Source organism: Zootermopsis nevadensis, unplaced genomic scaffold, assembly GCF_977971745.1.
Source record: "Zootermopsis nevadensis isolate Lab colony 2312 unplaced genomic scaffold, Znev_1.0 Znev_ptg000018l, whole genome shotgun sequence".
In the NCBI taxonomy this organism is placed as follows: Eukaryota; Metazoa; Arthropoda; class Insecta; order Blattodea; family Termopsidae; genus Zootermopsis; species Zootermopsis nevadensis.
In genome coordinates, this window is record NW_028259150.1 from 577,095 (window position 1) to 590,795 (window position 13,701).

The 13,701-nt window shown below is 36.8% G+C and overlaps 1 protein-coding gene across 1 annotated transcript in view; it reads left to right on the forward strand.

Annotated features, from left to right (window-relative positions):
* The window catches only part of LOC110827462 (uncharacterized), a 142,473-nt gene extending 130,688 nt beyond the window's left edge, over nt 1–11,785 (forward strand). Inside the window, exons 3-6 of the mRNA XM_022059169.2 lie at nt 5,607–6,526; nt 7,112–7,618; nt 8,660–8,722; nt 10,458–11,785. Of these exons, the coding sequence (XP_021914861.1) occupies nt 5,634–6,526; nt 7,112–7,618; nt 8,660–8,722; nt 10,458–10,656 (1,662 nt within the window). The 5' untranslated portion in view covers nt 5,607–5,633 and the 3' untranslated portion in view covers nt 10,657–11,785. The remainder of the gene's footprint in view (nt 1–5,606; nt 6,527–7,111; nt 7,619–8,659; nt 8,723–10,457) is intronic.
* The last annotated feature ends 1,916 nt before the right edge of the window (nt 11,786–13,701 follow it).

The window sequence follows — 13,701 nt, forward strand, 5'->3', positions numbered from 1 at the left end:
GAATCACAGAGGAAATAAGAACTCCTTGGAGTCCGAACACAAAATAATCAAATTGAAAAGATCATTTGGGATACATAGGAGCAGATGAGAAATGGGTCGTAGGGAAACAGGGCATAGTGGAGCGGGCTGGATTGAACTGGCTAAGAAAGAGTAAACTATAGATCCTGTAAATATACAATGAAACTTCGGCTTCCACAGAAGCAGAGATACGAACACATGAATAATTGCTAGGTGCTCAGGGAATATTTTGTATTATGAACTAAGTTATTAAGAACAGCATATTTTTATGTATTCTTAAACTGACTCCGTGGAACAGGGTTTTTCTTGAAAAGCTAATTGTCGTTCCGTTAGTTGAGAAACTCCCTTTTTTAAGAATCCGAAGGTTGATTACCGTATTCATAAGAGATTGGCGATGGTCCTCTTCAACCCAGATCGATCTAGTCCACAATTTTAGAAACAATTTCCTTGAGATTAAATTTATATTATCCTCCAATCTACGCCCAAGTCTTCTAAGTACTCTGTCCCTTTCAGACTTTCCAACAAAATTTTGTATGCACTTTCTTACCTCCCCATACGTGCTACATGGCCTGTCCATCTCATCCTTCTTGATTTGATCATATTAATGACACACATTTTTGTTTCGTAGGGCCAGTATTTTAATCCTTACGATTTTATACATCAAAAGGGAAAAAAAATTCTCAGTTACTTGGTAGCAAACACTCCGAATTTAATTTGTCACCATTTTCTTCGTGAATCGAATTTTCACTTCTTACCGTCCTTACCGGAAGTTTAAAATTTGTCATATTTTTAAAGGATTTAATAGCTACCTTTATATTATAGTTATTTTACCTATAGTCTGCTAATTGGACATTTCTTCATCCATCTACTGAGTTTACTTCGCTATACATCGGGTTTATGTTGACCGAATCCTAATATAGTTATTTCTAATGGCACTACAATTACACAAACATTATCTTTGTACACAGAAACCTGCCCTACCTTTCTCTATTCGATTTGAAAGTTGTATGTTTCTGTAATAGTCTGTAGGGCCCTCTGAAGCCAAAGGCATCGGAATGGCTGACAGATAACACAAAGGCTGCAAACTTATGTTGATGAAGTGAGTGTAAAAAGTAAATATAGCAAAGATATAGCCTGTTTCATATTGATTTATTATATGAGAAATGATTTCATTGTCCGCGGCATCCCCCGTGAGACTCTACATAATTTATATAAAAGAATTCAGAAAATTATGTAAATATATAACTGGAAGAGACATGACATTAGAAATGCCTAGGGACGATCTTCGAATTTCGGTCTCGTTACCGAGTTGCTGTCTTTCAACAATTTTTCCATACGAATATTGAGGAGCTGAAGGTAAGGTAATTAGCGACTGATGAAATCTTACAAGTATATCATTGCAAGTGGAATCAGGGAGCTAGGTGACGTACAATTGCATTTTCAGGACATGCAGAGGGAATTTTAGGTTTGGTAAGAGCTGCAATACCGGCTGCGTATCCACGTCCCAGCAGAAAACAAAAGAAACATGGGACACGTGATGAACAAGGACTGGCGCGTGCAGACGTATCTTACAGGTGGTAGAGAAAGTGAAGGGTGTCATGGCATTTGATTTTTTGTGTAACATTACGAATGAAAACCGGAAGATTCACAACAGCCCGCCATTGGACCCTATTCTGAGCAATATGAAACTAGTCCACACCCAATCTTTTGGTATTTATTTGAATATTATACTACATACCCATTTACATCTGGTCTACCAAGTCATTTCTTTCTTATAGAATTTTGGACTAACATTTTCTATGCATTTGTCACAGCCCATTCAACTCTCTCTCATTTAATCACCCTAATAAATTATTTAGTGAAGAATACAAAGTTCACGCTGTATTAATGTTAAATAGAAATATTATCCCTTATATTATGACGTTCGGAGAAAATGTTATTTACAGTTGACATTGTACCTAGCTTTCAGGCTTTTTGGGTGTATGATTAAATGTCCCAGCAGTGTTTTTGGTGTTTCTAAGAACTCGTAACTCTGAAGAAACACAAAGAACCGTGTTAAAAATATCATAAAATGTTTAGGATATATGAATTTATTGCAGCGTTACATGGTGACTGATTGAACATAAATATTGTAGAAAGTCAATGTCTTAAATTTGTGTAATCTCTTTGCACACTTACTAGTCATAAAGCTGAGTAAGTCTATAATCAACTGAAACAAACATTAGATCTATAGAACTTCTGATTGCAAGAAATCGTGAGAAATAAAGAAACTTTTCGTCTCTAATATTCACATTTTTTATATTATTTCAGTGTCACAACGTGTTACACATAGGACTTGAAAGTTTTGAAGCTTGTCAGCTAAAACAATAATTTCAGAAAGTTACACATTGATCACTTCGTTTGAAACGTCTCGATACCAAGCTTTAACGTCACCTCGCTTGCGGCGCTGCTAGTGCATGACTTCATAATGACTACAGTGTTGAATAACAAATGCATTACAGCGTTGGAAACGTGTTAGTATAATCATAGCACTAAAGAAACTTCTGCAAAAACTGTTCTTGTTTTTGTTTATTTTTATTTATTTACCTACACTATTCTTTAGATGATATGTTCTCATCAATTTCCTTCCCCATAGAGACCGCTAATTTCAAACAATCACAAATAAGGTGAGATGTGAGGTTATCATAAATAAGAAATCTGTTTCCAGTTTCACATCATCGAGGGAGAGAAAAAGGAAATCGTGCCACACACTGGACAGCCCTGTGCCATTGTCGAACCTGCGTTAATTACTAACTTTCACATAAAGTCGAAGCTCTCCTTCCCTTACGCAGACAGACGTCCCTGCTGGACTGCGTAACAACTGAAAAATTTCTATTGTAGTGATCGCATCCGTGCTGAATGTGCTTCGTAATGTTTCACTTCCCCACACCTGGTCTAAAATGTTAAATGAGTAATGGACTGTAAAGCCACGGCACGTGTTGTGCGATCTGCATCTCACGTCACTTTTTCCTCTTAATGAATTCAAGAGAAAGAAATACAGGCTTCCAAATAAATAAAAAGCATTTACTCTGATCCAGCCTTCACTCTTTTAGTGCTTCTAGTAATTTCTAATATGGCCTTGAATCGAGATATTGACCCTCTGCTTTGGAGAAACTTCCGAAGGGACCACCAGGACGCCGTCGCCTGCCCCTTCATCGTCACCGTCGTTTCCGTCGACACAATACAGTGAATGTATGAGTGACGTAAGTACGGTACTACATTAGATCAGAACACGTGCCGAGTTGAAAGAGAGATCGCGGCTCACAGTGTGCTGCTCTTGATAGATTCTTTTGTGGCAAGATTAATGGAGACAACTGAGGTTTCTCAGCTACTTCATGCAAATCCTCGTCCTACTGTAACACTACGCACCGCTGTCGGCTTTAGTAAAAAGCACCAGGGGAAAAGCAAAGATAGTAGACTGCGTGTGGATCAGAGTCGACTTTAAATAGGGACTAAGACGGAAGTCCTTGATGCGGGACTCAAAACGCAATCGTCTAGCCCGTAGTACTGACTGAGGGCAGATAAAAAATAAACACAGAATTTTGTAGGTTGTAAGGATCGGAATAAAAGCCACGGTGGTCTAGCGGTTAGAACGCTGGCCTTGTAATCCTATGGTCTCGGGTTCGATTCCCGGCGGTGCCTGGATTTATAACTTGTGTTGGGCAAGGCCGTGGTCTAGGCAACACGGAGTTTTCCTCCGGGGGCTTCCCCGGTTTCTCCGTGGCATCCCAACAATTACTCCATTCACACACAGAAGAAGGCAATGGCAAACCACTTCTGGATCATCTGCCAAGAACGTATATGAACAGGTCCCAGTCCGAGAAAAGGATGGAAGGATCCTGTTCATATGGACCTGTCGTCAGACAGAACACTAAATAAATAAATAAGGATCGGAAGTGGTTGTAACTTGCTGTGTGGTAACCTTTTGTACTGGGGATGTGAAACCTTCTAGTTCTGTGGAAATAGTCAGTCACTAATTTATTGGCTGATTCATTTGGTTCATGTAAAGCAAGCAAGGATTACAGGAAGAGCGTGTGACTACAACTTTCTTTTGCTGGACTTCATGGAAACTAACATATAATAAAAAGTTACAATTCTGTAAGTAGTGCTCAGTTTTACTAGTGTAGATCCACACCACCTACAATTTTAAAATTTTTGCCACACATATTATTCTTAAAGAACAAAGAAAGGATGTTATGCAAAATCTGTACATGTATATATGATCTATCTCAGAACTACATTTTACCAGCATGCATGCAGTTATCCATTAGTTATTCCAATTAGACTGGAAGTTAAATAGGCCTATAGATTTTTGGAGTTCATTTTCGTATTTTCAGGTTCTACAAACAGAAAATGATCTCAACAAAATATTAATATATTTTTAATAATTTCCTCGTACCCATCACATAAAATGATGGGGTCTTGCATTAGATGGCACTAGCATTGCTTCCACCTCATAAATTTGCATGACCATGCTGACACCGTACCGGAACGCGGAGCGATCGTTTGTTGCCTGTAATATTCAAGGCCCTAAAAAGATAGAAGACTGAAGAAATGCACATAATAAGGAGCTTTATATTTTGTACGGTGAACCAAATATTATTAGGATGATAAAGTCAATGAGAATGAGAGGGGCGAAGCACAAAGCAGACATAAGGGATATGAGAAATACACACAAAGTTTATAATATGAATTATTATGAATTTTTCCACATCCTGTTGTCATCTATCTTATGGATCCATGGAATGTAATAAAATATGAATGTTGGAAAACTTTAAACAAAGAAGTCATTCGGAAGACCTAGACGTAGATGGGAAGACTATATGAAAGCGGATGTTGAGGAAATCTGGTGGAAGAATGTGGATTGGATTAAATGCTTCATGACAAGAACCCTTTGGTTTCATAAAAACCAGGGAATTCTTTTACTAGCTGAGCTGTTTTCTTTTTCCCTCAAAAAGGTCTGTGCTCCATGCAGATAGGATGGTTGTTATAGTTTCTAGTTGAATTGAAAGACATTCAGACGGATGATCAGACATGTAGCTCGCTAATGGGGCTCCGAAGTAACTTTTTTTCTTACCAAAAAGTCAGACAAGTAATGAATGATGCGAATGTTTAAGGCTCAGATAAGCCAAACGGCATGAGACGTTTGTACTACGAAGTACTGAAGCTTGAATAAGAGATGGCAGTGTAATGTGTAAGCGCAGTCTGTAGGAAGCATTATCAATGGTAGTTTGTGGTACAGGTGGCGGATGTTGTCACTACTTTGGCTGTCACGAAATATCACTGTCAGAAATGTATATTTATATTAGGAAATAATACACATTTAATCGTTGAGAGATATTATTACCGTCTTATTTTAATCTTTAAATGTATTGTTTATTCAACTAAAACCAATCAAGAGTGGGATACTGCTGTCAGTAGTAGAATACTGTAAGAAATTGGCTATTGTCTAAAACCCCGACACACCTCTAAACTGCAATGCGGATATCTAGCAGTAATCGTTGCTTATAAGCTGTGGTACCACGACACACGTGTTGTTTGATTTTCAGGTGCCAATAACACCAGTGTAACCAAACATGGGATCATGTCAGACAGACAATCACAGTGTTACAATTTCGAATATTGAGAATGGAGAAAAATTGTGTTATTCAATGCCACTCATTAAGGGCCACGTTTTCACTAAAAATGGAAATAAATGCATTAATTGCCCAACAGGCCAAATCATGCTTCATCACTACAATGACAAAGGTGCACTAATTTCAACAACAGAATGGCCTGTTGTCAACTCTGAATTTAAGTGTTTGGTAAGCCTCCTCTTAGAAAGGAATTACCTAATCCTGGAATATTGTGGCATCCAATTGAAACTGAGTGTAGAATATCAGCCAAGAAGGACGATGCTTCGTGTAACACCTGTGTATATAATTTGTCTAGGGCATGATGGACTCTTCCAGGCTCCAACAGGCATAGATAATACAGTACCAAGTGCGTGTGAACGTATTGCCCTAGGAGCACGTCTCATTCAGTCACTTACTGCAGAGAAACTTTATGAAGCCAAAGTAGAACGAAAAGCCTTTCAGCTGGAGTATGACTTGAACCGATCAGGTCCTGAATGCATTGTTTTTCGTAGTCAACTACCAGTGAAAGAAGCTCGAGTAATGGATCCAAGAGAATTATGGGAACATTTTGGTCGTGAGCTGATGATGTCACCGCTTGGTAATAAGGACCGTAAATTTCTTGCTTTTCTCTCTTGTACACGTTACTGTCCATCAGAGAATGAAGAACCACCTAAGACCCATGAAGATATATTGTCTAGAATGGAAGCACATGTTGCCCTTGGAGGTGGAGGACTTGCAATATTTGGTTCTGCTTGTCTTCACACTTGGCCACGACATGTGGCTGAAATAATACCAAGATTCCTCAATGTTAACAAAGTTGACACCAGATATTTTATGGATGACAGTTGTTACAGGTACAATTTTTCAATTATTACAGTGCAGAATATGAAAGTTATGGAGCAGAATAATATGTTAATCTTAGATAAGTAATTACTTCACAGTCAAACAATGCCAGCATTGTTACATAGGAAAATCTTGTGGTTAAAAGAACAGAGCAGATTATGTTACAGGTTTACCCACCATGTCTCACTTGATGTAAAAAAGTGAAAAGTAAAGCAACTAGGTTTCAAGATAGTAAAGTAAATGAATGTGACCAAACGTTGTTAATGTCATAATAGGTCACAAATGTGACTTGCCAGCAGTAAAACAGAATTGTCAGTGCCTCAAATACAGGGATAATATCTTGCTACAAGGCAACAACTGCTTTATTCCATATAACCTCCCAATTCCAAATTTACAGTTATCCTATTTTATGTCACTGGACACCATAAATAACACCAAAAGTCAATTCATTGTCATAAAATAACTCAATAATCAACAGTCAAAGAACTGAATTAAATATGTGTAAATCACATGGTTTTTCATGGCAGAAAGATCCTTCATTGATTGTTCATTGATTGTAAGAGCTACAAAACTTATCATCTGCTTTATTTCTGCAGGGGAACTTATGGTGGATGTTTTGCTACAACCTTAGGTGCTGTCTGTCATGAACTGGGACACACATTTGATTTGGGTCATACTCCAGATGGCATCATGGGACGTGGCTTTGACAATGTGAATCTTGTATTCACTTTTCGAACCTGTGAAGATAATGAAAGCAATAGCCATGATGGAAATCAACCTGTTTCGGGTCCCATCTATAAAAAACTAGAACAGCATTCAACAATAGCCTTTACAAAGGTCCTTAATGTGTCGTACACTGTGTCATCACCTATTAAAAGGCTGCGAAACAAAGCTGAGGAAGATGTTGCTACATTGTCAAATGGCTCTGATAGAAATAATTCAGATATTGGTGACTTGTGTGAAGCAAACCAAAACAAGGTACAAATAATTAACAGAAGGAATGTGAAACATACAGGAAGACAAAACAGTCCTCAAATTCAAGCTATTGCAAAAGATTGTACACAGTGGTCTAAAAACTGTGCAGCATTCTTAAGTTTTCATAGGTAAGTACTTTGGTTTGGTTAATGATCAACCCACTGCTAATAGTGATCCTGACTCGTGTGTAGAATGAAAGGGCAGAGACTTAACCCAGAGACTTCCCTCTATGATGATTAGCCATTTAAAAACAGTCCCCAGGCCTAACTCATGCACCTTTTGAAAAGAGTTATTATTTGCACATGCCAACTGGAATATTATTCCAAATGGCATTAAATTAAATATGACAAGAATTCTCATGTGTACATAAAATTTACTATTTTAAGACCTACTTTACATTTCACTCATTTTCTCTTAAAACATTTTCCCAGAAGTGACAGAAAAATAATAATGTATGATCTGCTGAAATAATAAATTATTTGAATGAATAAGTGTCACCAATGGATAAGAGGAATATGATTAGAGAATTTGTCTTGCTTTGTCACTTCCCATTGTGTTCAGTCAAATAGAAGGCTGTATTTAGAATTTGTACTCCCAGTACCAAAATTGACATGATAAGAGCATTCAGGCAGGGAATTTGTTGACTGAGTATACTGTTGGTATCTAAAGAAGGATTCCTTTGTATGTACCCAGTTAATATACATACTATTTGTTTCAATAGACGGTCAGAGATTATCTACGAACTGGACAATGATTTTAAATCTGTCACAAATATTACGAATTTGCCTCTAGCATGTAATACAGTAAGATAAAATTATTTAATTTATTTTCCATCAGCCAGTTAAATATTGTTTCATTCACATATCTAGAACAGGTCAGGAGCTTATACAACTCAACTGTCTAGTGAGTGCCCAAACTGCTTTTCATACAAATGAAGACATCGGAAATATACATTTTGTAGTGTGTTTTTGTTGCTTTAGGTCATGTATTAATTATTTTTTGATGTAGTGAATTATACAATTGGAGATTAAATTAAATTAAAAGTCATAAATTACATTATTTACATCATGCATGCAAGTTTTAAGTACATCTATTTCTGTTTGTGAAATTGTTGTATGTATTTTTCTTTAAGTTAATATGAATTGGCATTACTGTGTTACTCATTTCAGGTGGTTTAATGATGAAAATAGAATAAGCAAATTGTCAGCAGCAATTAGTTTTGATGAAAGACAGTAAGTAAAGCATATAAATATTATGAATTATGTGAAATGCTTTATGGAGAACATTTTGCTTGAATATTTTAATTTTAGCGATATTTATATTATCTGAATTGCATGTTGGTATTAGCTAAGGAATTTACAGGTTTGTCTTATGAAATTAATCCAAGTACAAATGAATTTGTGGATTTATAACGCTTATTGCCAAGTAGGTCCCTGATATTGCAAACTTTTAAAATGTGTGTGTTGTTGTTAAATGTTAAATCCAAACTTCAAACTCATTAAATTAATTTTTAAAAACACTAGTTATTGGGAAGGTAGAGTCAGAATCAGTTTACATAGAATGGGTTAAGATCCTTTCTCAACAGTAGCTTTGAAAATGGTCTTAGCTGACATTTGAACTGGGTGCCTCCAAGATACAGGTCACATTGAGGACAATGGAACCAAACAGTGTTCTTCACAAGTCTCCAGTTATACTTCCAAATGCTTCCTGTAGTATGCCACTCAGTTCAACCATCATAGTTGGGCAAGACTCATAATTCTCTCAGCTTTGTTCTAGTGAAACATATGTTGAGATTCTGGGTTTTTGTTATGCTGTGTTGGTGACTTGGCTGCAGCATAAAATAACTTAATTGTCACTTACTGAATAATGCAGCTTTTGTGGATTGAACATTTCTCTGCCAAGTAAATACAAACACTTATTAAGAAACAAAGTGGCTGTCTTGGCCCCTCTAATGGAAATGTGAACCGCCATGGTGGTCTAGCGGTCAGAACGCTGGGCCTGTAATACTGGGGTCCCGGGTTTGATTCCCGGCGGTGCTCAGATTTACAACTTGCGTTGAGCAAGGCCATGGTCTAGGCATCATGGAGTTTCCTCCGGGGTTTCCCCGGTTTCTCCATGGCATCCCAACAATTACTCCACTTTCATCATCATCATCTCAAAAAAAAGGGGTCACAGCAGGAGCATTAAATGTCGCGGTCCCGATTGAACCCATGTACTGATGGGTCGTGAATCCTGCTAACCACCAATGCACACCATGCTGAATGGTGTGTACTGGACACGAAAAAAAAATGGAAGTGTGAACATTTTACCATGGCAACATGACTCAAAGAATTCTGCAACGAGAAGTCTGCAGACAAGAGTTGGTGTAATTGCTGGTGTAGTTGCCCTAGAAATTCTCCTGGTTTAAAAGTGAAACACAACTAAAATCATCTGTGAAACTCAAACATTTCCAAAGAGCCCAAATATTTAAAAAGCTTCTGAAATAGCTGCTCCCAAAATTTAAAGCAGAACTGAGAATGTGGAGTCCCATGGCTATCTGATTCTAGAAATTACAGAAGGTGGTAAAAAATCAACAGAGGCAAGCAGAAAGACGTCACGGGCCAAAAGTTTTTGGCTAAGCTTTTCTGCTTGAGCAGGCTTGAAAACTTCATCTACTGAACTAGTTTTGCAAGGCTGGAAAATAGTTGAGAATTCAGGTTTACATGTAGCCAATAAGTCCAAGTCCTTTGCCTCTGTGAACACTCATGAATATTAAATTTTAAGCCAGAAATGATGATACAAGATTTTGATGACAGAAATTATTAAAATATGTTAAAGGGAAAGTTGTAACAATGATAACAGCATTGGTTCTGGTCGCTACATGAAGCTGTGTCATAGCTTATGCATGTTAATTCCTTTCCTTGTATTGGATTATATAATGCGTCATCTGTTAAGACTAAATTTTAATTCTGTATATGTACGCTTCAGGAATGTGATGTCATCTCCAGCTGGTGTTCGTGTTGTAGAAGTACGGGATGAGAGTGGATATGTTCTCTCATCCTGGCAATTCTTGGAGTCTGGTGGTGTTCTAGAATTTGCATTGCCATCTGATGCCTTATCAGCACAATCCATTAATTTAATAGCAGAAGACTCTGTTGGAAATATATTTAGATATCATTTTGTTTAATTTTTGTTTTTTGATTTGTACTTCATATTGAGGACATGCCAGGAGGGTATATCACTATATTTTAATAATTGGAGATGTTTGGTCTGACGACATAAAGTAGTGGGCCGCATATCATGCCAGAAGGGTGTAATTCTGACGCTGCTCCACAAGAAGATACTGACACCTACATTTGGGCACATGAATACTAATAATGCACATTTATCAAACCATATAAGCGTAAGAACTTAGTCTCCTGTAAATAAGTCATTTTCTTGATATGCCTTTCAGCATGGTGTCACAGTGGTCGCGCGGTCTGAGGCGTGGGCCTTGTGTCGCTGGGACCGTGGGTTCGAATCCCACTCAAGCCATGGATGTTTGTCCGCGTTTCTCTGTGTTGTGCTGTCCTGTATACAGGTAGAGGCCTTGCGACGGGCCGATCCCTCGTCCAAGGAGTCCTACCGAATGTCTATAGATCGAGCCAACAAAAAGTTGGGACCCGCAGTGCTCAGGCACTTGAAGAACGGGTCGTCCAAGTATCCAAGTAAGTATATGCCAAATGTTTATTGGCTTCATAAACAAATATACGATTAGAATGTATCGGGTATTGAGACATAGCACTCAGAAATCCATTGCTTTATCATTCTTTTAGAATCTCAAGGACATTTTTGTTGTGCCAATGGATACTGAGGTTGGAGGGTAAAAATAAGATAATGGATTTCTCCATATAATAACTGAAATAATTCTTCACATTTTAAATATTTATTCAGTATACTATTTTCATATCTATTTATTTACCGGTAATATTTACTCGTGCTTGTAATTGAAGCATTTAAATAATCAGTATTGAACATCTCTGATACTGCCAGTACTGCAAAGCAAAGCTTCAGTGAACTACTTAAGCCGAGTGCGCATAAATGAAGTGTTACTTGTTTGTCAGTTATTAATGAAAAGAAATAACATGTTTCACACTGCTGGCAATGAAATGTTTTAATGTAGCTATGGAAAGTCAAGAGAAAGCAGGGAAAAGCAGCAGAAACATTAATGCAAAACTTTGTTTTCTCCCTTTAATATGTTTAATATCAACCATTGTTTTTAAACAAATAGCTGTATTTTGTTTGATGATTTAATAAACCAAAGAGAATATTTGAAAGGGTTTGTCTTCCTATAAATACGGGAATGTATATTATCCATATTTATCCAGCACTTAGTGATACTTCAGTGTTTCAGTGCCATATCACATGCAATAATGAAATGAAGTTACACTTCTAAATGAATGTTCATGCATCAATGTCATAAGAGTCATTGTTTCAAACTATTATAAAATACAGTTATAAAGTTAATTTCAGTCTCTAATTGTTACTTTCAAATAACTGTGTTTTTCAAAGAGAATATTTTGGAATCATTCAGTAGATTTTGTCCATGCTAGGGATAAATGTTTGCAATATGCGGTTATTCCTTCCTTCTCTTTTTGTGTTTGAAAATGTGTAAGTATAATTTTGACGTAAATACGTCCATACCGAAGGGTCATTCGGCAAAAAAAGCTTTGGTTACGAAGATGTGCAAGATCCAGCGCACGAGTCACCTTTAAACGTTCATTCCTCAGGAATGGTAAGAGTAAGGGCAATGTAACCTATATGTAAAATGATCAGTAAATAAGGACCTTTAAGAATCTAATGTATTTTGTTGTAATTATAATTGTTTATACATTTATTGTAATTTTAATGAACCAATGTGTACAATTTTCAATGCATCTGGCGCGTTAAGCGCCCGCCTCTCGAAAACCATAAGAGATGGATCTGGACATATTGCGTACGAAATACGTATTACTTCTTGAGCTTTCCATATCTGTTTTCAGATTTTACATACCACAAATGGTTTAGGTTCTACAAACATTTATTTATACAAATAAAGGCACCTCCCACTTCACGCTACTGCTGCGTTTGTGTTTTGCGTCATGATATGTAGAGCTAACAAGATGGATGATATTGAAGCTAAAAGAATCCGATGATGATAATTTAAATACAACGACGTATTTACGTCAGATTCTCCGGAACCGTGGTTCCACTGTCAATTTTTCCTATTCCTTCACTCTAAATTCAGATATTTTTGAATGGCAGTAACAAATCAAAATCATAATGAATTCTTCTCTGGCTACCAGCCATGTAGCTATGGTAGCCCAAGAAGAATTTATTATACTTAGTCACAGTGAAAGCTTCAGATCATACAAATCAAAATCAGAAAAAAATAAGTAAAATAAAAAAGCAAGAGTAGATTAAATTTTAGATGTTCCTGCCACCATTCATTTCAGAATCTCGTCTTCCCATCTTCTACCTGTCGAGCACAGATTGCACAAAAACTAATCATTTGTTGGAGAGATACAATTTCATTCATTTGACTGTAGTCTTTTACTTTCAGTAAGCCTTTGGGTTTACAAACAGTGTTGTTTATTGAAAGTAATATTGCAGTAGGCAGAAGTTTTTAATAATTTACAAGGAAATCACCGATGGTGCACTGTGTAGCTTGTAATATAAGCAGAATTTCACTGCTCAACGTTATATACTACCTGTCTGAAGTATCACTGAAGCCAAGGATGCAGAACATGTCACAGCACTTGTTTCTAATATATGTAAATATAAATTAGGAGTTATAGAACAAATACAATACTTATTATATAAATAACACTGAAGTTCTAGCCTCATTTGTGTGTGCGCGCGTGTGTATATATTATTATTATTATTATTTAGTGTTCTGTCTGACGACAGGTCCATTGTTCTGCCCAAAAAGAGCTCTCCAGTTTTCCCTATTCTCAGCTTCTCGTTTTAACTCCTGTATATATATATTAATATTCTCTCAAAAATAATTTTCTTATGTATGAATAGACAACTTTTCATTAAAATTACTCAGTGGACGTTGATGTGTTGATCATAATATAAAAGAACCAATTGACACTCTGATGAACATGTCATGTGCTTATAAAATTATCTGACATGCCTGCTCAAAGGTTAAAAATTGATTAAAATGCCAGTACCATAAACAGAAAGCCGATGACTGCAGTGCCCTCATAAA